At 58.0% G+C, this 25,580-nt stretch overlaps 1 protein-coding gene across 1 annotated transcript in view; it reads right to left on the bottom strand.

Annotated features, from left to right (window-relative positions):
• The window catches only part of PTPRN2 (protein tyrosine phosphatase receptor type N2), a 612,016-nt gene that overhangs the window by 58,592 nt on the left and 527,844 nt on the right, over positions 1-25,580 (bottom strand). The window contains exon 12 of the mRNA XM_045086284.1: positions 18,988-19,182. Within this exon, the coding sequence (XP_044942219.1) occupies positions 18,988-19,182 (195 nt within the window). The remainder of the gene's footprint in view (positions 1-18,987; positions 19,183-25,580) is intronic.

Here is a 25,580-nt window from a genome sequence, read left to right as displayed (position 1 = left end):
TAAACAGTTTATATCAACGATGGCATCCAAAAAACTGCCTTGGGATCTTCTGAAGTTGAAAGAAATGCCCTGACAAGTAGCGCACAGACTTTGGAATGTTTCATTATCTATTTCCTCACCTCCTTCCTCCTTTGTGGGTTATGCAGCCCCTCCAACATCCACGCCGAGCGGGTTCTGCCGCTTTCTAATGGTCCCGTGGCCACCTGGATGTAATGGCAGCCTTAGGAACGTGGAGGCACCACAGCAGTTCAGAGAGCTCTTCCCCCAACCCTCCTCCGTGGCCCTCTGAGTCCAGCGGTTGTTTCCCCCAGTTCTCTGTCATTGGGTGAACCCATGTCCTTGGCCAGTGCCTCCCATTCAGGACGTGATACGTGCTGCCATGGATGCCATGAGGGATGTTTCTAGAACCTGTCGTCGCAGAGCTGTGAGCATCTGCTGGTTAGGTACCCGCCTCAGCCACATCACTTTACACAGCTCCTGTTATGGCTCTGGGGTACCTCTGAATTGAAACTCCAAGAGACAGGCCCTGGGGTACACAAAGTACTAGTTAATAGTACTAGAAGCAAAGCAGCCTGAGCTGGTGGGACCCCGCTGTGACGTGCACTCTGGAAATGTAAGAGAGGTGAGGAGTTGGGGCTGAGCCGTAGTCGGTTCCATCTGAGGGGCATCGGCAAGTCAATCTTGACAGCTACTGCTGGTCCTTGAAGAGTGGGAAGCAGGACCCCGAGCTTTGAGAGGGGCTCACTGTGCCCTTAATACTTGGGGTGACAGGGGTTTGGGATGAGTGCTGAGCGGGGAGCTGTCTAAATCGTCTTGAATTCTGATAGGTTTCCTGGGACTAAACTTAATGGGCTTGCTGAAAAGATAATCCCCAGATAAAGGGTTTGTGGGGGAAAAGCCCGCGGTTTCCAGAGCGTGGGTTTTCCGAGTCAGTAACCAGGACACACCGGCTGACACCGGTCTCGGGCTCTGTGGCATCCGTAATTAGGGCAGGTGGAAGATGAGCCAGCACTTCGGAGTCCTCTGCCCAGCGAGAACGACACCAGCTATTGTGAGCCGCACATTATGAGCTATTAACCCAATCAGAGCTTCTCCCATTTAATCTTCCTCGTACGAGTTCCAGATCCCCACCTTGTGTCTCCTTTTCTGGCTCAGACTATTAGAACACTGGTAGGAAGACTAAAGACCCTTTCTGGGTCACAAGGACTATGGGCCACCAGATGACACAGCGTCCGTGTGTCAAACAAACTGACGGGCCTCCACGTTGAATGGGATCATTTTATACAGAATCCCAACCTTTGGGATGAAAAGGTTATTGCTTGGAGACACGTCCACCATTTGTCAAGATAGCTCAAATGTTTTCTGCAGTGAGCTTTCTGATGGAATTGTCAACACCGTGACCTCAAGAGTGATTTCTAGAAACATGGAGCATTTGGGATGCTCTGGCACATGATGGGGTTTTACTAATGATCGCCAGAGCACTGTGTGTCTTTGGGAGCTGATCACAGCTTCTGTCCCCAGGCCTTCAGGAACGCCCCGGGAGCCCCCACTCAGTTGGGACACAGTGGACTGGGGCAGGCGCCGGATGGGGCTTCTTAACAGTGTAGGACACAGCAAGGGCTGGTCCCCACATAGACTCTCTGGTTATCCTCTGCTCTCACTGGCCCTTAATTCACCGCTATGTAAAATGGGGATCAGAACACGGATTTCTCAAGGCGGTTCTGAGGGATGACTGGTCACTCTGTGAAGTCGCTTCGGGAATATGAAATGTGCCCCGCGGAGATGACAGTGATCGCGGCGGGTCTCCGCTTTTCTTTGGAAACAGAGGGACTCTCTTGAGTTGGTATCTGCATTCTGTGACTTTACGGCACGTCCTGGGGACATTGTCCCTGAGATAATGACATACGACACGAGTCTCCAGAAACAGCAGCCACTGGTGCAGCCTGAACACAGAATCCCAGGGCTGCTGTGGGGACACTGCCACGGGGCACGGGCCGTCGCCGCGGGTGCAGCCGCCCCGTCGCCCTGAGTGCAGCGACACCACCGTAACTACCGCTGGAGAGGAAAGAAGCGGCGCACGCAGTCCTGGCTTCCGAGTCCTGGCCTGGTCCCCAGGGACAGCGGCCTCCTCACTCAGCCTCCACCTCCTGCGGATGGAGCCAACTCGGGCTTGGACCGCCGCGCCGGGTTCACAGCCGGCCGACCGTGCCATCGGGGATGGTTCCGGAACTCATCCCTTCCTCTCGCTCCCGTCTGTGGCTCGCTGCCCCGGGAGGGAGGTATTGGTGGCCAGGCTCGAGTCACCGGAAAACGCCAGTAGGAGAGAAGGTGTGAACTCAGCTGCTAATGAGACGTTTTCCAGTGTGGAGAGCAGGTGCTGATGCCCCGTGGCTGTTCGCACTCCGTGCCCCCGGCCCGCGTCCTGCTGGGGGACTGTTTCCCGGGCGTCGTCTTATGTGTAGTGTCAACGTCGGGACCGGTTCCCGGGTCACGAAGGAAATAACGCCACTTAGTAAAATTACTCTGTTTCCCCACACGCGACAGGCGCACGTCCACGCTTCGATGCCAGGTGGCAAGGCTCCGCCCACCTCTGAACGTCGGGTGCCGGGGCGCAGTGTTGTCGGGGGTCGTCTGGGCCCAGCGCAGGGCAGCACGGAGGGACAGCAAAGGTTATTAGTTCTGCGAAACGTGGGGCAGGTTCTGTGTCACTCCAGCATCTCCCACCACCGGCGATGAAGGGGTGCGATGCCGGCCAGTGGGCTCGTCGTCACCCTGGAGAACAGTGGGAGCGGCTCCCTCTCACGGAACGCCGGCGCTCACGGGGAAGGAGGCCCACGGACGAAGAAGTGAAACACCTCCACTCACGTGCCCTCAGCCAGCGTACGCAGAAACCATGGACGTCCGCGCCCGACTGCCCTCGCAGCGTCCGGACACCTGCGCCGTGGGTCCTCACACAGGAAACACGCAGAGAACCACCTGGTGGTGCATCATTCGACAGCAGCGCTGCCGGACACCAGCGCCTGCCCGCCGTGGCCAAGGTGTGCTGAAGCAAGCTGGGCTTCGGGAGACCCGGTTTTCATGGGGGAAGCTTTGTTTCTATTCCTTTCTTTCCTTGGTGCCTGTGAGCACGTTACTTTCCTCTGCGACAATCACACCTCTCGTCCGAGTGAAGAACGCAGCTTGTTTACATTCCCTTCCTCGTGAGAAGACCTTGTCTTGTGCTCTGAGGTCGGGAGCAGTAGACGAACGTCTGTAAAGGCAGGAGTAAGCTGCTTCTGCTGCCGTTTGGGCAAAGGGAGGACCCTTTTCCTCTTTAAAAATTAACGTTGCCACCTATCTTCGCTAATACGTGAAAGGCAAATGCTGATGTTAAATGTTTGATTTCCTGCAGCGAGAGGTCTGGGTTCCAAGCAGAAAGTATGAAAAGATGAACGGAGAAGTTCGGGGGGGTTCGTCGTCCTGACTCGGGGGGCTCACGGCGCCGGCTGCCGGCTCGGCAAGGGGAGAGGCTCTGCCACCCGCACGGAACCACTCCAGGCCCACGGCCACGTCGCTCTGGAGCACCCTGAGCGGGCACGTGAAGATCCCGGAGACTCAGGTGAGATCTGACGCAGTACATTCAAGTCCCCAGAAGTACAGATCTGGTAAAACGATCAGAGCGTAGCCTCGTTATTTCTCAGCTTAGGAAAGACTTGCTGGAAACAGGAAACGTGCGCCCAGATGGTGTTCAGATCGCCGCCCGACTCTACCACAAGGAAGCCGCGGAGTGGGGCCCTGCACGGAGGCCGTCGCCTGCCGGCCCAGCGGGTCCCGACTACGCACCCAAGCCCCGCTCCTCCTCCTACCTGCCGCGGGACTGCTGGTCTCCCTGGGTGGCTCAAACACGCATTCCTCTGGCGGACAGACACACGTTACCCTTAAAAATGGCAAAAAAGCCACAGACCCGGGAAAGGCCAACTCAAACCATGTTCCTGTGTTGTCAAAACGGACTTTACCTGGGGTAAGCAAACACAGTTTGGCCTTCAGCCTCTGGGTCGTGTGTACAAAAAGCCTAAAGATGTATGTGTGAGCAACAGGGGGAAGACGTGGGGATCTAATCCTTCTGATCACGTTTTAAAGATTGCTGCCATGGAAATTCGTTCTGGGAAGGGAACGTTTCCACACATCTTTGCAGTGAGCCTGGTTCATCCTGGTGAGGCTGACCAGCAGGAACGACCAGCGGGTCACTGGCAAGTGTGACCCCTCGTCACTTCCCCCAAACCCTCCCTCCGGGAGCTCTGGAGGCCCAGCGGAATCCCTGCGGAGGGGTGTCAGGGCTGTCTCCGCGTGACTTAGAAACGCACGCTCTCGCGTTATGTCATCGCCAAGCCGATGGCAGTGACAGAAGTGTGAAAGGGTTAAAACGGCGGGGAAGAGTTCAAAGGCTGCCAAGTGGAGAGCCTTTAAGAGAGAGTCCCCAGCTCGCAGGCAGGCGAGGCACGGAGCGGGTGAACACGGCGACACGACCAAGTACAGAGGAACACGCTGGGTTTGAGCCTGTGAACACTGAGTTCTCTGTTTTATTTAAAATCCCTTTTGTAACTGAAAAATAAAACATATGCAAGAACTAGGAAAATAAACAAAACCTCTAAAGAAAACATCATGTTTTTCAAAGAATGTCTGGGAGGCCCCCTGGGCAGGAGTCTCCGAGGCAGGCGCAGAGACGGCGTCCGCGTCCCCCGCGCTTCCGGAGGCTCGGGGAGAACACAGGGGCCTCCTCGCAAAGCGACCACAGAGGGGACTTGAAAGTCATTACATCTTGTTATGAAGAACCAAACTAATTGGGAACGTTATTATAATTTGGGGTCTTGGTACCCTGCGTCTAGAACAAGGTCCAGAATGGCTAGAGATCGTATTGACAAAAGAGAGGCCTTGAACAGCGGCGGACGAGCCTGTGGGTCATTTCCTGGAATCCGTCAATAACTACCCTGGCCACGGGGTGGTCTTCAGGGGGTGCCGCAAGCGCGCAGCAGGCCACTCTGCCGGACTGAGCACACACTCATCGAGAACGTGCGTGACTGCCATTAACCCCACAGACTGGCAGAGGAAGAAAACCACAGCTCGATGAAAACTCCCAATTAAAACCTCGATGGGAATAGGTAACAATGAACACCTTCTGTCCCCAAAAGGTTCTACTTAATATACTTCAAGAAAGCAGCAGATCTGTCCTTACCACCTACTCTTACTAAACAGGAGGAAGGGGGAAGGTCCATCCTGCAACATGACGGGGGTTCTGTGTGCGCGTGGGGGCAGCGGGAGCCACTCGGGCTCTGCAGGGAGGCGGCGGGGTGGCCGCGTGCTGGTGGCGGTCACGCTGCCCCGTGTTTCAGGCCATCACTCCTCGAGGAGCTGGATGGGCTTAAATAAACAATATAATAAGTCTTATTATCTTATACAGCATCTCAGAAATTAAGGTTCTACGAACAGGTTAAAATACAAAGATGAAAGTTAGGAGCGAAGGAAAATAATGAAGAGAATCACTCCGTACCTCCCGTCCACGCACAGGTGCTGATGTCTGAACGTCAGGCAAAGCGCTTCCTTGATGGTGTGAGTGCACGCGGAACGTCTCCTGTAATGGGGGAGCGAGCCCCGAGCTGCATTCCTGGTCTAGACTCCTGCCCGGGACGGCTGGCTTAGTGACTTATTTATTCATTATTCACGTTGTTGTGAGCACGTTGGACGAGACGGGGGTGTGTGTGTGTGCACGTGTGTGTGTATGTGGTCCGGGGACCCGCAGAGACTCAGTCCGTGTGCGGCTGGTTTCTTCAGGCAGGGGACAGGCCGCAGATGGATACACGAACACGGTTACAATGGCGACTTCACAGAGCGGTAAGAACGCGCGGCAGAGATTAGGCGAGGGGTGGGTGCGGGAGGCAGGGGCTCGGACCCCAGGAGGGGAGGCCCCTCTGATGAGCAGATTTCTGAGGGTCTCCTGCCGGGTGGGAAGGTCTCCTTGTCTCCGAAATGAGGGGTATCATAGGGAGACAGAGCAGCCAGAGTGAGAGCCCGGGGTGGGGACGGGTCTGGCGTAGTCTAGCCACAGAGAGAAGGCCAGCGCGGCAGGAGAGAAGGGAGCGAGGCGGGGTGGCCGCCTGTGTCCCGACCCCAGGGGAGCCTGCCGGCCGCCGGCCTCAGGGGAACCTGTGCCCCGACCCCAGGGGAGCCCGCCGGCCGCCGGGGAGCCTGAGGTCTGCAGTGAGAGCGGCGGGAACCCGCTGGGGTGTTTTAAACAAAGGAGGCACATAATGGGAAAGATGCTTTTAAAAGGTCACGCTCACCCCAGGTGGAGACCGAGCGCACAAGAGGGACTGTCTGCACACGAGGCGCGGGGGCTGACATCTGGGGACAACGGCGGCGGCGGAGGGCACGGAGGAAGGGGCGGAGGCGTCCTGTATTCCGGGAGCCGAGTGCTGAGGTTCACTCACGGGCAAGCAGGGGACCCGAGTCCGACAGAGACCGCGCGTCTGCTTCCCCCGCTGCTCCGTCCGCCGCTCCTCGGCTTCCGGGACCTGCACCTTGTATGATGTCCTGCAGCCAGGCCATGCCTTCACCGGATGCCCAGCCGCGGCAGGGCAAGGTCCCGCCGAGCTGGTCGGAGAAACAGGGTCACAGCCTTCATCTACCCCAAGTCAAACGTCGGGGTAAAGTCCGACACGTTCCGTCCGCATTCCTGGCATGTCCAGCACCCTGCATGCTTCCCCAGCGTGGATGAATGTGCGGATGGCCGCTGCCCTACACGGTTGTCAACGTCACCACGTGTGTCCGAAGAGCCGCAGAGAATCAACAGCTCGGCTCCTGGTTCAAACGTACAATCCTACAGCCACACAGCCCCAAGCGCCTGATGCACGCAGACGCGCGGACGGCAGTTCCCCAGGTGGACTCAGGTGTGCGAGTGTGGCCGGGCCCGGGGCCGGGGAGGGCAGGGGCCGCGCGCTGGGCAGGGGAGACGCGGTGCTGGCTCCTGCCGACCCGCGGCCCCCGCCGGGACGCCCCCGCCGCGTCCCCAGAGCTGCTTCCACGTGACACTGAACGATTCCATGAGAGGTCCGTGGATAGGAGCAGAATGAGGGATCCGTGCATTAAAGTGTATTTTTTTTAAAATCTTTTAAAGACTGAAACCAAGAAGGGAGAACATGAGACTTCTGAGGGCATGGAAAGAGAACCCCTTTGCTCCCCGGAACACCCCCTGCCTGTGCTCTTTGGGCACCACGCGGGGGGCAGCCCAGAGTTTCCGAGGAACTGCCACAGAGCCCCACGTCCCACGAGTCCGCCGTCCGTGCGTGGCTCTAGCGTGGCCTGAAGCCCAGAACACACGTGGAGTTGCCACAGGCCCTAAAAGGGAACCTGCCCTCCCACGCCACGCTTCCTGGGCTTCTAGAAACCCAAACACAGCCTTCCCCTGTTGGTGGCAACACCAGGCGCTCACCCGATGGTGCTATAAATTTAGTATTTTAGTCCACGTCCTCAACTCAGTCGGGAAAAGCAGGACAAAAAAATAAATGTGAGCCACATTTTAGGTGCTCCCAACAGGCCAATTATTTTACCCCTTCAGTCTCTCCACTACCAGCAGGAAGGCTGGCACAGCCTCGGCCGTCAACAAATATTTGCTGTAGGACTCCCCTCCCGAGACTGCGGGACGTGTCCGTGTCGCCAACCCGGGGCGCCGGTGGTCGGAAGCAGGGCCCGTGTGGGGGACACCTGCGTCCACGGCAAGAGTCTCGGCAGTGTCACCGATGAAATCTTCCTGGACAGATGGATCCCAGTGCTCCGTCTAACGGTTTTCTTTGAACAATATTTACCATTTACGATCTCAACTCACAGGAGCATTCAGAAGTGAGGAAAGGCAGATTTCTAGACTATTAAGCAGATTTCCATTGCTTTTAACATATTCTCATATGTTTTAAGTTTTTCAGCTCTGGCTCCTTCCTCTGGCTGGCTGACGGACCCTCTCACCTTTGCTGGGATATTTGGGAATATTGCATAATCTGTTCCCTGAATGCACGAGCAGCTCTGGGCCCTATAAAATATTCATTCACTTTTAAAAATATTTGCACCCCGCCGTCAATGGGGACAAATGCACCCGGGGTCGCAGAAAGCAGCTGTTTTAACGGCACGTGCTTTCTTCAAACCTTTCTTTCCACTAAAACATTTTCTTCGAAATTATTTTCATAAGAAAGATTAACAGTTTCAACATTAGCGGCTAATCCTCTTTCATTTAAAACTCTGCTGATAAAATTCTTTGCTTGTCATTCAAATAGTAAGTAATAATTACAGATTTGAGGCTTCCATCTCTGGCTGCATTAACGGTAAATTGCATGCAAGTTTGAAGCGTAAGTCCGCTTTGATACATCTCAAAATGCAATTTCCACAGCCTCCCTGGGCTATGCACAATTAATTATACAGTTAATAAGGGAACTATGTTAATGAAAGGAACATTATTCATCCAGACCACCTGCCTTTACCAAATATCTTTTGTGCGCTTCTCTTCTTTTCGTGACGTTGCTGTGCAGACAATAACGACAGCCAGCACCGGGCCCCGCAAGCCCTCCACTGACGGCGTCGCGATTTTAAACACCCATCTGCCGTTGGCAGCTCCCTCAGTCCTCACACGTCTAAAGAAAAAGTAGTTCGGCTTTATGATATTTCTGCTGATTTCTGCTTTTTAAGAGTTTAAAACGTCTGCCCACGGCATGTTGAACTCTTGAGACAACTCTTTCTTAAGCAAGAGCACTCTTGCGACGGCGTCCGGCTTCTACCGACGACGGGCCGGGAGTCAGGGGACTCCGCAGAGACGCCGGGACCCGACGGTCCCCTTCTCTCCTCCCCCATGCCAAGTCTCTGTGTGTCACATTAAGTAAATCACTCCATCTGGAAGATCGAAGTTTGACTACGGTTTTGCGCAGACACTGATGTTAACTTTTACAAAGGAAGTTCACGTTTCTCGGACTCTGATGTAGAAAGAAATCAGAACACTTTAACTGGAGAAGAAAGCCGCCCGACAAAGCCACATTTCTACTTATTTCTAAGATTACTTCAGTGATGTGAAAGAATGTGTTTGCAAAGTTTTACAACAAGTCCCTGTTGATATAAATTAATATGCTCTTTATTAAATGAGAACATGAGAATTTGATTTCAGCTGTAACCATGTCCCTTCGACATACAAAAAATACCTAAAGACGCAAGTTATGTAGAGACTCCATTCATGTACAAAATCCAGCAGGAAACCAACGCTGGGTTCCAAAGAGTTGACAGGAAACACAAAGACAGGGACACAAGAGGAAACATGTCACGAAAATGCAGTCCTAGGACAACCAAACCCTGAAAAGGCCTCTGTTAACAAATTCTCGTAGAAAAACAGGGTCTCCAAAACCAGGGGAACCCACTGCCATCTCTGGACCTGGGGGTACCTGATCGCCACTGCTGCGTCTACGCGGCAGTGCGGGCACCTGGTCGCCGCTGCTACATCTACCCGATGGCTGCTACTCAGCGAGAGGAGGTGAGATCGAGGAATCAGATCACCCATCCACTCTGTCTACACTGGCGTCCGTGACTCAGGCGGCACTGGTTCCTAGAGCTCTTCAGAAGCAGGTTTTGAAGAGCGGTGTCTCCATGCGGTGGGCCAGCAGATTCACGCACTGAATGGCTGTCCACCTACCGTCCCCAAGTGGAGCGTCAGCTACAAAATTCACGTGGCCTCAGTGGTGTGACACGAGCACGGCAACAGCGGTCTGAGGACAGAGCCCTGGAGCGAGGGGGAGGGGCTGGTTGCCCCGCCACCCCCAGGTGGCAGGTCCTCCCTGGGCAGCACTGGGCACCCCACACTGATGACGACGTCCTTGCTGTGACCTCCTGAGGGAGCGCTCAGGGAGAACAGAAAGTTGCAGTGAGGCAGTGAGGTGACGTCGGCTTGCCACACAGACACAGAACTTCCCTCCCAGGCGTGGACGGGCAATGCTGGCTCCTGCCACAGCGCGTTGTCGGGACACGCTTGCAGGAATTCTGAGAGCGCTCCTTGGGTCCAGAGCGTTTTCTGGAGCTTTGCTGTCCTAGAACCAACAGGCTACGTGCTGCGGGCAATAAACAGGAATGGGGACCAGCCCACGGCGCAGATGCCAGCAGCTCACAGAAGACCCCGCATTTGTTTTCCCCTGGAAGAGGCCCGAGTGTCCCTGACTTTCCCACAGCGTCCTGGCGGCAGCAGGACAGCTGACACACAGTGTGGAGCACGGAACAGCAGCAATCAGTCGGCCACCACAGCTGGGAGCTGATGGGCTTCAGTCTTCCGTCGATGTCTTTGAAACAAGGAGCTCAAAGTAGCAAAGAGAGGTGAGTTGATCTATCAGAAAATATCTTCACTTTTAGGCTGAGAAGTTAGAGGTAAGACTATCAAATATATTTTTAATCTTCCAGCTCAGCTGCCGATCCGACAGTGGACGGCCCGCATCCCACGCCCATGAGTTCTTGGGTTTGATGCGTGAAGTGAGAATGCGCTGTCAGACATCGCACCACCCGCTCTCCTGGCCCCGTTAGTGCAGCCATGGAGCCTGGAGCCACCCCTGCCCACAGCTGTCTTTATTGTCACCGCAACAAGGTACCATCTGGAACACCTCCAGGGCCACCATCCGTTGGCATCAAGGGTTCAAGACTCTGGGCAGTGCACACCCACGGACGGCTTAGTTTGGATGCACGGGTGTGGGAACACTTCCGGAAGCACGTAACCCCTTTGCCTGCAGATGGTGGGGGAAGCGTGGGAACCAGTCCGAATGAGGCCACCGTCAGGCTTTCTTTGACAAGAGCTTGCCATCATGTCTTCCTCATAATGCAGAACATGAAGTTGGCTCTCAGATGCTACCGTCAAGGCGGTGTGAAATCAAACGGGGCTGCGCGTTTTCCCTGTGTTCCCTACGTTTAACCTGCTTTAAGTCTCATGTTCCCAGAGGCATGAGGAGTGAGGTGTCCCAAGGAGCCTTCCCCGTGAGCACGTAGAAGTGCTGCATAAACGGCACAGTCAGCTCCCCATAAGATGAAGGGACGTCCTCGGAGATCCAGAATGAGGTGGTGAATGGACTGGTTAGCTCATGACCTGCAGGCCCTCAAGCCCTTGCGAGACGGCGGGGCGTGTAGTTTCCAGCCCCTCAGACCCAGGGTGTCTTGCTCTTGCTGTCCAAGAGGGGTCTTGGGGAAACCCTGCCAGGTGGAAGGTGAGGAGGTCAGTCACTCACAACTGACGTGGGACGGTCTGTGCTCTCTGCTCTTGGGGAAGCATCCGTCGTCCCAGGACCCTGGGAGGAACTCATTCCCAGGGAAAGGGCTTGCTCACGCCACAAGAAAGCATGTCTCTTTCCACATGGATCCAGAATGGGAAGGCTTTGGACCACAGGCCTCAACGAGACGGAGGCTCACATTAGACAGTACGTGGGCAGCCTGTAAATCTCCAGATGAGGAACTGATACAAAGATGGTCCTGGTTTAATGGGAACCTAGACTGTGCGGCAAAGTGACCCAGGACCTCTCTCGAGTTAAACACCCTCCAAGTTCTGAAAGCTGGACGTGATGGAACACAGCAGACAGCAAACTCGCCCCCTAAACAACTCAGCAAACACATCAAGATCAGGATCAGCTTCAGAAGAACCTGGATGACAGAAGCATTAGACAGAAACCATCAAATCCTGGTGACAAATCCAATGACTGAAGATACTGCAGTGGGGACTGAAGAGGCGAGAACAGTATGGCAGGCAGATTCAAGAACGAATAAAGACATCAACCACAAATGAAGAAGACGCCCCTTGGAGTTACCCGTGCGATGGGTGGTCACATATCGATTAGACGCTGCGGAAGAGAAACAGGCAAACTGGACAGCACACCCGAGGGAGTGCCCTGGAACGGGGGTGGAGGGGTGACAAGAGACCTGTGAAGACACGTGGAAGAGACGTGAGGGCCATGGGAGCACTACGACGGATGCTTCCCCAAGAGCAGAGAGCACAGACCGTCCCACGTCAGTTGTGAGTGACTGTCCTTCCTGGGGACCCATGCACAGCAGGGATTCTCCGAGGGCGGAGTACAGTAAAGCTGGGGCCAAAGGAAAAAAAAGTAGGTCTGCACCCAGAGCGGGCGCAGGAAGAATCTGGGACGACAGAGGTGCAGGGTTCAGGAAGAATGTGGGGAGACCCACAAAGGCAGCCACGGGGCTGGTCACAAACAATCTTCTCAACAGCTACAGCATCAAAGACAGCAGGACTTTTGAAGGAACGAAGGAATGTCAGTGAGACTTTGCCCGTTGGCAGATCTGTGATGCCAGCGTGAGGAGTGAGAAAGAACATTCCTGGCCCATTTGTCATGGTCGCTCTCACCTCCTAGCCAATGAACACAAGTGGAGTGAACCAGTGAATGTCACTTCTCCTGTTTTCAGGAAACCACAGCAGTCATGTCAGGACCAAGCCCAGGCCCGCATGCGGGGTTCCCTCTGGCTGGGATGTGGTCCAGGTTTACACACGGACTCCCTGTTTCGTCCGCCACAGACTCCAGCCCCGGGCCCAGACTCGGGGCTCCGAGGAGCCGTGCCGGTGCCCACTCCGTCCGCCGCCCACCCCAAACAGCGGCTCCTCCCTGGCTAACACTGCGCCTGGTACCCCTCAGGGCCGACTCCCCTCCTCAGTCTCCCCGCCACCCCACATTTCCACGACGGACGTCTTCCAGCAACAGAGCACGATCTGGCAGTTGGCCGTATTCAGTGCTTCCTAGACGTTCGCCCCTCTTCACTGCAGAGAGATTGTAAACACCAATCATGTGCTTCACGTGGGCTCAGACAATCTCCGTCCGACCCTGTGATGTCCACGAGCCGCACATAACGCTAAGGACACGAGATGAGTGAACTTAATGGACGCTTGTCTGCGCGCGGGTTATTTGTGGAACCACAGGCTTGGGGCCATGCCCCAAACTCCTTCTTAGAGAGCGTTCATCTTCCACGGTAACTTGGGCATGCACAGTCCGTCGCTCCACCGGGCGTGGACTGACGCTCTGCCGGCCCCTCCTCGCACTGCCTGCCGACCTCGGAGGTCTGGGGGCGCTGAATAGGCCAGAGGGACGCGCAGCCCTTCTTGGCTCACCCTGTCAGGTGGGTGTGAGGCCGCTGGGCCCGCAGGAAGTGCTTCCCGTTCACGTGGATGCGAGGGAACGCACTCCAGGCCCGGTTTGGGGCATCGGTTTCGATTTCTTCCCCTCATAAATGTTAACGTGTAGACCTACTAACTGCCGAGCTTAGTGTTTGATACTTGATTTAGTTCGACAGATGCACCTGGGCCCCTGACTTGACTCACTCTGCTTTCCCCAGTTTACTCACTACGAGAAGATCTAACTGGCGGGGGACACGTGCTAGTATCACCCTAGCATTCCGAACAGTAAAGCAGATTTTTAAAAATAGCACAGCAAATCACACCTCCCCACCAAAAATATAGTAAATCCGTGCCCCCCCCCCAAAGACTGAACAACAGCAGCGACACTCTTTGCCTTGTGTCAAAACCAAGCTAATGAGCGTCGCCAACTTCCCAGCTGTGTAAGGAGCCTCGGGCGGCCTGCAGAGCTGCCTTCTCCCGGAGGGGCAGCGGCGGGCCGGAGGCTCGGCTCAGAAAGGGAAACCAGAGCCGTGCCTGGAAGGAGGAGCCGTGACTGGTTTGGCAGCCTCTCCTTCTGGTCCTGGCACAGCTCTCGGGAGGCAGAGCCCGGCACGCGCACGTTCTTGATGGTTGAGCCCCTGCAGAGCACGGGGGACACGACGGTGACGGGAAAGACTGGGGCCTGTCACCTGCTTCAAGCTGCAGAAGACACAGGGTAGTTCAAGCAGCAGCACGTGTCTGGGCTCGTTGTGGCGCCCGCCTCCTCCTAGCACAGAAGCCCGTCCCCCAGGCCTTAGGGCGTGACCGTACTTGCAGAAGGTGCCTCAAGGCGGTAGTGAAGGTGAAGTGAGGTGCCCCCAGGATGGCCCAGGCCTGATGTGACGGGTGTCCTGGTAAGGGGGGGGGACATCAGGACACGGACACACAGAGAGGGACGAGCGTGGGTGGACATGGGGAGAAGACGGCCATCCACACGCCGCGACAGCGGCTCTCGGCAGAACCGGCCCTGCCCACACCTGGATCCTAGATCCCCAGCCTCCAGGAGGTCAGGAACTACATCTCTGCCCTGTCCGCCCCCAGAACGGGTCCTCCGAGGCCCAAAGACCCCACAGCAGCCAGCCACCCGTGCCTTTCAGGGGCACTCTTCTCACTGATGTCACCGGACAAGTTATTTTTGGAAACTGAAATGGCGCACCTTGCCCGGCTGACAGCACTGGGCCCGTTCCCGCGCACAGGAGACGCGCATCCTAAGGCGCAGAGCCTGCCTGCCTTCCGACTTGCTGGTGCCGACCTCGGTCCCAGGGTGACCTTGCAGAGGGCTCTTCGCTGTTGCTCTTACTGAAACTCTGACCAAGTCAGCTGCCAGCAGAGTCTCTCTCACGGGGGGTCATATTGGCCACACAGAGGAGAGACAAGAGTAACCTGGTTTCGAGGGCAGTACACTCCCGTGGGCATCCACGGCTCGCGCTATGCAAACCTGCAGACCGCGTCCTCAGTGGGCTTCGGAGGCCGGCAGCCCTGCAGGCCTTGAGGGACACTTCTGAGGCCATTCTTGCAAGGACCAATAAATAGTTCCCAAATGCAGGAAACGTTCCCCAATCTCATGCACAGTGAGAGAAATGCAGATTAAAACTGCCTTATAATAGCAGCCTTTTCTACATCCCAGAGCAAAAACGAAGGGTGGCCAGTACCCAGGGCGGCAGGGTAGGGGACACAGGCACCCTTCTCTACAGAGCTGGTGGGACTGTCCGCGAGTCACGTGTTTTGACAGGAAGTTTGCTGATGCGTCTCCAAATAAACAAGAGGCCTCTTCCATGACCTACGGTCTTCTAGGAATGCAGCCTGCAGTGCTTCTCACCGTGCTGTTTGTTTGAAGTGCAAAATTTGAAAACTGCCTGAATCACCCTCAGCAGTATAAAATAAATAAGTTATTGTACGTGGGATAACAGGAGATCATGGGTCCGCGAAGACGAGCAGAGTCGGCCGCGAGTGCCCCGTGGAGCCGTCTCTCAGATGCCGGGACATGTGCAGGACGGTGTTCGGTGCTGAGTGGCTGTTACTTATTTGTCACAAAAGGTCTCCAGCTGGCTTTGGGGAAGGGGCCTGTCCCTCACCATGAGGATGGCTTCCAGGGTGCTGTGGGCACTCGCTCTGGCCTAGAGAGCAGGGCCAGGGAAGGGGCACCGCAGAAGCACGTCCTTTTAGAAAGACTACAATGTACTGGTTTTAAGGATGAAGGTGCCCAAGGCCGGCCAGCATCCACATGGGCCCCACTCCGCCACCCAGTCCAGCACCCGAGCATCTCCAGCCGGCCTTCCTAGGTGAGCAGTGACTTGCGCCATCGACAACACGAAGGAGTGTGAAGCCGCAGAGGCCGGTCAGACAGGAATGGCCAGAGGAGCTACCACTCAAGGTGTAAATGTTGGCCATCAAGGCTCCGGAACAAATGTGGGGCACGCAGGATGGGGTTACTGGTGGCAAGGTGGGCGCGGAGGAGCTCTGCCAGCCCCTGGGCCATCCCCACGGTGGACACGATGTTCTGCGCCCCTCGTAGGCTTTCTGCAGCCCTCGGTCGCCAAACCTCCTGCGGCAGCTGGTTCTCCCGTTCTTGATGACGCGAGGCCTTTCGTCCTTCCTGATGTTGGGAGATTCACTTCCACGTAACAGCACTCGGTCCTGTGGTCTCCATCTGTGACACGGGCACGCATCACTTGCCCCTGCATGGCTTCCGGGCAGCGGCCGTTATGCAAGCGGCCTCTTGTCTCCGAGGGTAACGGGGGTGCAAGCCTCACAGTCCTTGCCTTTGATGGGGCTCAGCGCTGTTTCCTCAGCCAGCTTCCCTCTCCCTTACTCCACAACGCAGAAAGCATGAAGCCGGCTGTGCCCCGGCACCCCGGCTTCTCGTCAGGGGAGAAGGGAGGGTCCGTACTGCGGACACGGCGGACGCGCCCTCGCGGCTGTTCACGGCTCGTCCGTGTGCCGCGCTTGCACACCGGCCTCGGGGCAGGCTCCTGGCCCTCGATGACTCTCAGGGCGGGGACCGGCTCTCGGCATCTACAGACCAGCCAGGCTCCACTTCTGAGGACAGACGGGCTATGGGACAGACGTCTTAAAAACGACACGCAAAGGGGGTTCTTGATCTTGTCCCTCACGTACTCAAGGTGGGACGGTTGTAAAGGCTTCGTAAGGCCGGCTTCCCGGGGCCGGGTTCTCCGGGGCTCTGCCCTCAGCCCCGACTCAGTGCTCCACGCTCCCTTGCAGACAGTTCTTCAGAGACCTGCCAGGGGCCTCCTGCCTCACGGCCCCATTCCCAGCTGTCCCTGCCTCCTGCAAACGCACGGCGTCCCCCTCCACTGGACCCTGCGCCCCCCATGGCCCCAAGACTACGTCCAGACCAGATCCACTGCCGCCCCCTCCACTCGCCGAAGGCTGGGGTCCATGAACCTGGCCTGCCGGGACCCCATTCTCGAGCAACCTCTGGTGCCCCAGCAGGGCGGCTCCAAGGCCCCGGGCCTGCACAGGAAACCAGCTCCCGAGAGGGACCAGAGAATTCCTTCGCCATTCCCTGCCCCAGCCCCTCCTCTCCCGTCTCAACCCCGTGGAGTCTCCAGGCCTCGATCAACGCATGCTCCCTGACTCACTTCTCGGCGGGTCACCCACCCACCCCGGACCCCTTGGCCAGGGGTGTTAGTCCTTCCCGTCGGGCACATGGGGCTCAGCTTCTACGCCATGACAGCTGCCCAGGGATGAGCAGGTAGTGCCCTCAGTGCTGTCATCACGGAGTAGTGGCTGCGACCCGTCTCCCGACCCGTCAGCCCTTGACCTCCGTGCTTCCATGCAGAGCCCGCGGCCAGCAGTCTCCTCTCTGAGGGTCCTTTTGCTCGCTGGATGGAGTGTTAAACCCCAGAATTCTATTCCTGCGGCGTCCGGGCAGGAGGTCACTGCACCTTGCCCAGGCAGCCTGGATTCTACAGCAGGAAGTGACCAGACCCGAGACGCTGGGGTGTGAGGGCCCCTTCCCTAAGGGAGCCTGGCCCTAGGTCAACCCGCTTCCCCGGGAGCCCCGTCCCCAGGTCCGCTCCTCTCAGGGTCAGCCCCACCGCTGGGTCGGCGGCTGCTGACAGGGCTCTGGCCCGAGGGGTCCACATTTGGCGCTTTAACTTCCCAGGCCACTGTTTGCTCCAAACACGCTCTCCGTCCTCGGCCAGAGACGGCGTTCCCATCTCGCACGCCGGCCCCGGGGTTTAGCGACGAGTATGGTTCCCGGGAAAGTCGGCCCACTCCCTCCCAACTCCGTGGGGTGCCGCCTGCTCCCACCCTGTCGTCCAGAGGTGAACAGCCGTGGGTTCCGTCGCACCGTGAGTTGCAAGGTCACATCTGCGGGACACCCGTGGAGCAGCCGGTGCCGGGGATCGGTCGGGCCCCGGCGGAATTCACCGGACGGTCTCCGAGTCTGTGGCGTGTAGTTCCGGGAGATCACAACGTAGCTGTCGGACAAACACGAACGTTTCCTCGGGGAGGGTCGGGCGAGTGGTCACCCGGCCGTCATCTTCCCTTGGCCACGCCATGCGGGCCGACCGTGCGCGGACCGTGTCCCCCGACAGGCTGGGGCTGCTAGAGCAGAGGTGGGGGCAGGGCGAGACGGAGGCCCCTGGCGGCGGCGGCGCGGGAACGCGGGACGGGGCCGGCGGATGTGGCGAGATGGTGCGAGCTCGGAACAGGGAAGGGGCCTCAGCAGACAGCCACGCTGCGGCTCCTCGACTTCCAGGGCCGGGGAAGCCCGAGTCTGCTGTGAAGCCCCAGTTCGCAGTGGCCGCGTTCTAACTGGACCCGGCCGCCGGGGCTGTGGTCCAAGGTCGCCAGCATATGTCGTTGGTACAGAAACATATAAGGAAACTTACCACAAATAATACATGTTTAAAGACCACAAACATGATGTTCAGGGCCCGTCTGGATGCTTGGGACGCACTGGACCGCAAAGACGGTCTGCCTGGTCCGGAGTGTTGCCACCGCATCACGGGCCATGAGACGGCTGTGCTGCTGTCCCTGAATGTTTGGTCTCTGGGAGGGGTGTTACGGCCAACGGCCTGCTGCGGCAGCTCTGCAGGCACGAGACGGGGGCACGAGAGGCCTGAGGGTCCGGGAGCGTGCTGTTCTGCCTCAGGAGAGTCGGTAAAGCCAGCAGAATTGTGAATGTCTCTCTAGGTGACGGTCAGACATCAAGCCCCCTTCGCGGGCAGCATCTGCCTCTCCATGCGTGGTCCTCTGAGGGTTTGGGCAGGGACAGGACAGGGAGCCAGACGGGCAGGAGGAATATGGACAGCACGGCCCCCACACAAGGGCTCTGGCCCCCCACTGCGCCCGGCCACTGTTAAGTAGCAGCAGCAAGTGAGGGACGGTTGTCTCCCCAAACCCCGCCTGGCGAGCCACGAGGGGAGGGCTCCACGATCGTCTCTTGGTCGGAGGCTCAGCGACAGCAGTGCATACAGTAGGCGCTCACGGATGTGCATTCCTCCACTGAGAACAGCGCCCAGGGCCGAATCCCACGCATGATCTGGCCTGTGTGTGTGTGCCCACACTCACTGCACTTAAAGCGGGGGACGGAGTTGGGGGTGCCCTGACACCCTGGGCTTTTAACCAACCTCCCGGCTGCCTGACCGGCTAACCGCGGTGGCCAGCGCACTGTATGTAGGCTCGGTGTATGGCAGGAAGCAGGGGACGTGTATGTGGCAGGAGCGGCACCGTGAGCTCCCCATCCCTGCCCTGCGCCTTCTCCCCCTGCCCCAGACCACATGGTCTGAACGGCGATTCCAGACGGCGAGGGCCGCGAGCCTTACCAGGACCATGTGGCCGGTGGAGATGTCCATGTTGGACTGCACGGGCTCCTCAGACCAGGACGACGTGCTGCTCCGTGCGGACGGGCTGGGCATCGGCCCGTCGCTGAACTGCGAGGAGACGCTGTTGACGCGGGACGCATGCGGGGCCTCTGGGCGCTCTGACGTGCGCACGGCCATGCGCTGCCGACACAGCTCCTAGGAGACAGCGACGGTGGGTTAGGGGTGCCCTCATGGCCCGCGGTCTCACCCCCAGCCCTGCCCGACCCGAGAGCCCACAGGCAGACGGGGGTCTGCCCTGTGGCCATGCATGTGCGCACGGATGCACACACATACAGATATCCCACACATAGAAGGACACACGACACACAGATACACGCGCAGATATCACACAGGTGCACCCGGCCACACACAGAGATGCACACGTGTGTATACACACATACGCAATACACACAGATCTCCCACACCTATATGGATCTCGAACACACACAGACACACACCGATACCCATGTACACAGACACACACACGTACAGGCAGACAAGGGGACACTGGGCCTGCTGTGGTGATGGGGTATCTTGGAAGGACAGAGGAAGGCGGGGGATGGACATCGGGGAGGGTGAGTGCTGTGAAGTGTGTAAACCTGATGATTCACAGACCTGTGCCCCTGGGGCTAATAATATATTATATGTTAATAAAAATAATTTAAAAAAAACACATGTAAAAAGGAAAGTTTGTGGTTTAATGGAAGAGGTTTGCTTCTCTGCCCAGACCTGCAAAGACCAAGTCTCCAAATTAAAAGGAGAACCTGGGTATGACGGCTGAAGAGAGCTGCTGTCAGGTCCCCACGGGGTCCCAGGTGACCCCAGGCAGGGCGGGGTCTGAACACACAGCTGGGGACGGCTCTCAGAAGCAGGGGACTCTGGGGGGGGCGCACACACTAGCTCCTGGCTGTCACCAGGGAGCCGGCCAGGACCCCCCCCCGACATCTCACTAGCAAAATACCTGCATCTTGTCAGATGAATCCCCGCCTTTTGCCCCCGAAACGACCACGGTAACCTGAGCCACCGAACTAAAATGATATCAAGAGAAACTCTGTAAGAGAATCTGAGCCGAGAGAGGAGTTAAAAATGCACTCACGGGGCACGGTGCTGGACAGCCGCACGGCTCCGGGGTGCTTCTCCCTTCCCCGTGGTGGCGCCCGGTGGGGGGTCGCACCCTGCTGCCCCCACGAGCTCAATGTGCCCCAGGGCCTGGCTAAAGCCCCCAGAACCCCTACACTTGTTCCTTATCCCTCACACGGGCTTCATGCCCTTGCCGTTCAAGACCTTCCCGTGGCCACAGCCACCACAGCGAAGAGAGCCCCCGCCTGCCCAGCGCAGCTCCCCTGGGAGGCACGGCTTGGGCGCCCGGAGCCACATGGTGCGTGCCACCCGGCACAGGTACGCGGAGGGACCCCTCCGCCCGCCAAGCAGTGGGTCTTACGGAGCAGGGCTGTGGGCACCCCAAAGGGACGGGTGACCTTCACACCAAGGGCCGCCGTGCCCCGGAACGGAAGAGCCAGGAAGGAAAGCGCACTTCCCCTGGCCCCTCCGCCCTCAGGGTTTGCCGGCTCATGCCTGGTGTTCACACGATGAGTTTGTTTAAAAAACCAAGCCAGGTTCCCTCAGAACCTTAAAAACAAACAACACACACACAAACCAAGCAACCCAGACACAGTGGGCCACTCCAACAGGAAGGTGGTACCAGGACCACATCTTCGCCCCGGCTGCTCGCGGGATGTTACTTGATTTTGCAGAAATCATACCAATGGCGTTTCTTCGGTAAATGCTATGGTTTCACCTGTCCAGCTGCAAGATTCACCAGCTCCACCCGAAGCACAAACACGACCCAGGGTCGGCCCAGGGGTTCAGATGTGCCCTTCCGGAAGGAGTGCCCTTGGTGAGGAAGGTTCGGGAGGGCTGAGATTTGGTCACTGAGAAGCCAACGTCACACCAGGTAGGGTCACACCAGCTAGGTGACCACCCTGCAACCATGCGGGGAGACGGAGGAGGCCCAGCCCCCGATTCCTGTTCCTCCCTCACGCGAGGTCTCGGAGCCCCAGTGTTTCCACTTGAAAAATGGAGGCGCCGGCCTCGTTGCCAGAGGACGCCGTGTGGTGCCCGCTGCAGAGAAAGTCTTCGGACATCCATCAGTAGATGTTAGCCCCAAAAATCAAAACAATTCTCTAAGCTGAAACAAACGCTCAGGGGCTCGGCAAGTTCCAAGGTATTTCTGAAGAAAGTGCAGAATTTTGGAGCTCAAGAGGCAGCAGGTCGTCCCCACAGGCCTGCCGGTCTGACCGGTGACTTTGGGCACTGGGCGTCCCACACGGTCCCATGGGGCTGCGACCGCGGGCCGAGCACTCCGCAGTATTACTCAGGGCTGGCGCTCTTTGCAGGTCTTTAAAGAACAAAATTCTTAAAAGCAGAAGGAAGCTTCCGAGCAGAAACGGTCTCCAGCCTGCTTGCAATGGCAGTGCAGCCCTCCTGCCCCCACTGGACACCCTGTTTGGAGAGCGGCCCCCTAAAGTGTGGCAGTCGCCCTGGTGTGGCCCAGAGGGGAGAGCTGGAGCATTCCCGCACCGAGGAGGCCTCTTCCGTCATGTCCTTACGTGCAGGTAAAGCGGGGGTCACCTGCTCGGGCCGTCTTGCCGTCGGACGGACTGCTGTCCTGTTCCTGCATGATGAACGCAGGAGCCGCTGAGACAGGGAGTGTCGAGGTAATGACGGGCTCCTGACCAGAGGGCTGGGGTGGAAGTGGGTTCTTGGGTTTGAGGTCGCTGTGCCCTGGAGGCCTGTGAGCCCCCCGACCCCACGTGGGTGGCCGCCGGCAGCTGTGCCCCCTGGCCTTCCCAGCCGGCATGCTGTGCTGGGCTTTCCAAGGGCCGGGAGGGGCCGGACGGAGGGAGACGTGCACAGCTCTGCTGTCCCAACAGAGACTCACCCGGGGCTCAGGAGACCGATGCCGGAACAGCTCTGCCTTTGACCCTGCTCCCTGGCTTCCAGGTAGTCAGTCCCCTGACTGGGGCACCTGAGTGACAATGCCTAACTCCGATTCCGGTCCTGGCTTCAGCACCTACGGCTGTGTGACCTCGGGCAAACCCCCAGCCTGTCTGAGTCCCGGGTTCCTCCTCCGTGCAAGCAAGCCCGTGGTTCTGGGGGACTAAGTACCATCACGTGCTCACCTTCAGCACGGCCTGGCCTGTGATCAGCGACGATTAACTTACTCAGCTCCCGCTGTGCGCGCATACCTTTCCCAGGTGCCAGCCAGGTCCGCGGAGTAGGACCAGCAGGCCCTGAGCTCCCCGCACGTGTGGCCCAGCCCAGAGCGCCCATGAGGTCTGTCAGGTGTTTTAGGGAAGGGGGCTGGTGGGCGGGGGCTTCCGGGATGAGGCCCCACAGGTCCGCCAGGGTCGTCCGGAGAGGCTAAAGCTTGCAGGTGGACGGCGTTAGCGGCAGGAGCGATGGAGAAGATGGCCCTTGTCGGTGCACGTTTCAAACTGTGCGGCGCCTGGTACCATCACTCTCCGGCTGCTGTCGGCTCTCCAGGGAGCACGCGGAGAAGAGCGAGCGGGTCTGTCTGTCTGTTCGGCCGTGCGGCCAGTGGTGTGGCTTTCTGCACAGCCGAGGCCCCAAGGGAAGCTGAGGTGCACAGCCCGCCCGGTCCCACAGGCTTCCCACGTGTCTGAAGAGAATTCCACCCGCTGTTTGGGTCTCCTGGCAGCCCGGCCCTTGCCGCGGCGCGAGCTCTGGCGACAGAGGTTCCTACAGGACCAGCCGCCATCTCCGCTCCTGTGAGGCTGGGGTCTGAGCTCTGCCCGGCGAAGGAGGAGCAGCCCTCCTCTGACCATGGGCGCACCGAGTGCCTTCTGTCCTCCGAATCCGAGGCGAGGCGAGGAGCAGCGGCCCGTCCCTGGGTTCCAGGGCTGCTGCAGGGCCTCATCACCACCACCTGCGCGCGGGGAGAGCGTGCGCTGCGAGTGCCTGCCCCGCTCCGCGGACTGCTGGGGGCAAGCCCCGGCCTCTGGGGTGTCCCTCCGGGCTGACACAACAAGGCCATGCCCGTCCATCTGGGACAAAGCCAGAGGCTCCTCGCGGAAACGTCCGCCGGGAGGGGACACATGCCAGGCCCGCTGCCTCTGGGGGACCCTGGTGGTGGAGACAGCACCCGCCCCTCTGCCCGCTGCCCTCTCTGAGGGAATCACCAGAGGCCCCTTAGTTACTGCTTTTGGTTGATTACAGTTTGTAAAGGAACAGTAGAAATTCTGTATTCTGACCAGTCTCTGTACTATTACATTAAAAAATTAAAGTTTCCTGAAGATAATCGAATTTCTTTTTAAAAGACAAAATGCAGACCGGAGCCTGACTCAGTTGAGTCAGGTCAGGGTCAAGGTCAGGGTCAGAGTCAGGCACAGGCTCAGGGTCAAGAGCAGGGTCAGGGTCAGGGTCAGAGCCAGGCACAGGCGCAGGGTCAAGGGCAGGGCCAGGCTCTCGGTCAGGCTCAGGCACAGGGTCTGGTTCAGGCTCAGGATCAGGTGCTGGGCCAGGTGTAAGTCAGGGTCTGGTGCAGGGTCAGGGTCAGGCCAGGGTCAGGCACAGGCTCAGGTGCAGGGTTGAGTCTGGTGCAGGGTCAGGGTCAGGTCGGGGTCAGGCATAGGGTCCTGCACTGTGCAAATGCGATTCTCTCAGCAGAGCTGCCTGGGGAGAGGGAGAGGTTCTGCCCTCCCTTCAGACCAGAGAGTTCCACTGGCCTGTAGGCAACGCCACACTCTTCCCGTCAAAGTCTCATCGGCACCTGGAGAGGCAGCTGCAGGTCACACAGAGACACGTGGAGGGGTGACCTCTCGGACCCACAGGCTGTGATGGGGCAGCGATGGGTTGGGCATAAACATTATTTAAAATGTAATTTGAAGTTTGCAGCATTTGTTTCCGTTACCCAGAAATGCCATCGGGCCCCAGCGCTCCCCGCTCTCCCTGCCCCGCATTTACCGTCAGGCTTGCGGGGGGCCCGTGTAGGACAGAGCAGAGACTCGGTCGGCCGCGACAAGCGCCGCGTCACCAAGCGACAGTCTGACATACAGGGCCATGGCCATCCACAGGGCGGTTTCACTTGAGCAAGAGAGGACGGGCACCGCTCAACAGAGAACGCAGACAAGCTCCGGAAGAAACCTGGAGGCTGGCCCAGGGCCACCCGAGTGCCTCTGATTTGTCATCCCGGCAGCAAGCACAACGGGGATCCCCAACACCCGTGAGGCAGGTCCCTGCGCTTGGGCTATGGATGCCGTGAAAGGAGAGGCAGGCCCATCGTGGGTGTTCGCCCCCAGGGCGGGAACCGGGAAGATCACGACAGCCCTCGCCCTCCAGGCCAGCGCTCCGCGGGGACCCCGGCACGGCCTGTGCGGGGCACACCGTGTGCTGAGCACCGCAGACTTTTCCCAAATGTACTTCCCTTGGCTGGAAAAGGAAGTGCCGAGCCTCCCAGCCCCTCGTGAAACACCAACAATCTTCCCACGTTTAAAACCCAGACTAAATCCACTTCAGTTTTTAAATCATGGTCAGGGTAGCACCACGTTAATGAAAATGGCATTCGGCTTGACCGCTTCGAGTTTATAAGACAATTACCATCTTCGTGTCGTGACTCATGGGATTCAACCACCGAGAAGCAGTTAATTATGAAGGAGGAGAAAGACAGGTCTCGTCAAACGGCTCCGAGTCACAGACCCACGCGTGGGGTCAGCCAGCAAGTCACGCGACCCCCTTCAGACGGCTCCCAGTCGGCCGCCCTGGGCCCAGTCATGCTGCTGCAAGGTGCCGAGCACCCGAGAGCCACACCTACTCGGGACCGTGTCCCACGCGCACCTGCTGCGGGACAGAGAGCTCACGACGGGCTCACGACTCACCTCCCCTGGGAGCTTCACCAAATCGCTTTTCTTTGCTCATCAAATGAGGAAGAAAACGCCAGTGCGGGCGTGAATGAGAGAATGGTTTTCCAGAGAGCGAAAGGGTCAGTCACTTATTTTGGGAATGTGCTGCTCCATAGTTCCAGGCTATCCAGCTCTGGAGATGGGTTCCAGGTCTTTCTGGGGGGTCCACCCATCTGCGCATCTCTGCTCTGTCCCCTCTTGCTGTGCCCCCACCTGCCACGGTGCAAAAAAAGTTCTTGAGAAAACAGATGCAGGCGCGCCTGGGTGGCTTAGCGGGTTAAAGCCTCAGGTCATGATCTCAGGGTCCTGGGATCGAGCCCCACATCGGGCTCTCTGCTCAGCGGGGAGCCTGCTTCCCCACCCTCTGCCGGCCTCTGCCTACTTGTGATCTCTGTTTGTCAAATAAATAAAATCTTAAAAAAAAGAAAAGAAAATATTGTCCCTGCCATGTAATAAGTGGTAAGTCACTCTTATTTAAAAAGAAGAAGAAAACAGATGCAGACCATTTCACGTTCCCGAGGAGACCGTGTGTGCACAATGAGAAGGTGACGCAGTTTCGTGGGAGACCTTCCCACAGCAGCCATCCACGGTCAGATCACTAGCGTTTTAGGGAAAATCCTGCAGCGGAAAGAG

Source organism: Mustela putorius, unplaced genomic scaffold, assembly GCF_011764305.1.
Source record: "Mustela putorius furo isolate JIRA1106 unplaced genomic scaffold, ASM1176430v1.1 tig00000929_pilon_pilon_pilon, whole genome shotgun sequence".
Taxonomy (NCBI): domain Eukaryota; kingdom Metazoa; phylum Chordata; class Mammalia; order Carnivora; family Mustelidae; genus Mustela; species Mustela putorius.
The sequence above is the reverse complement of the archived record's forward strand: the minus strand, read 5'-3'. Positions and strand labels throughout refer to the sequence as shown.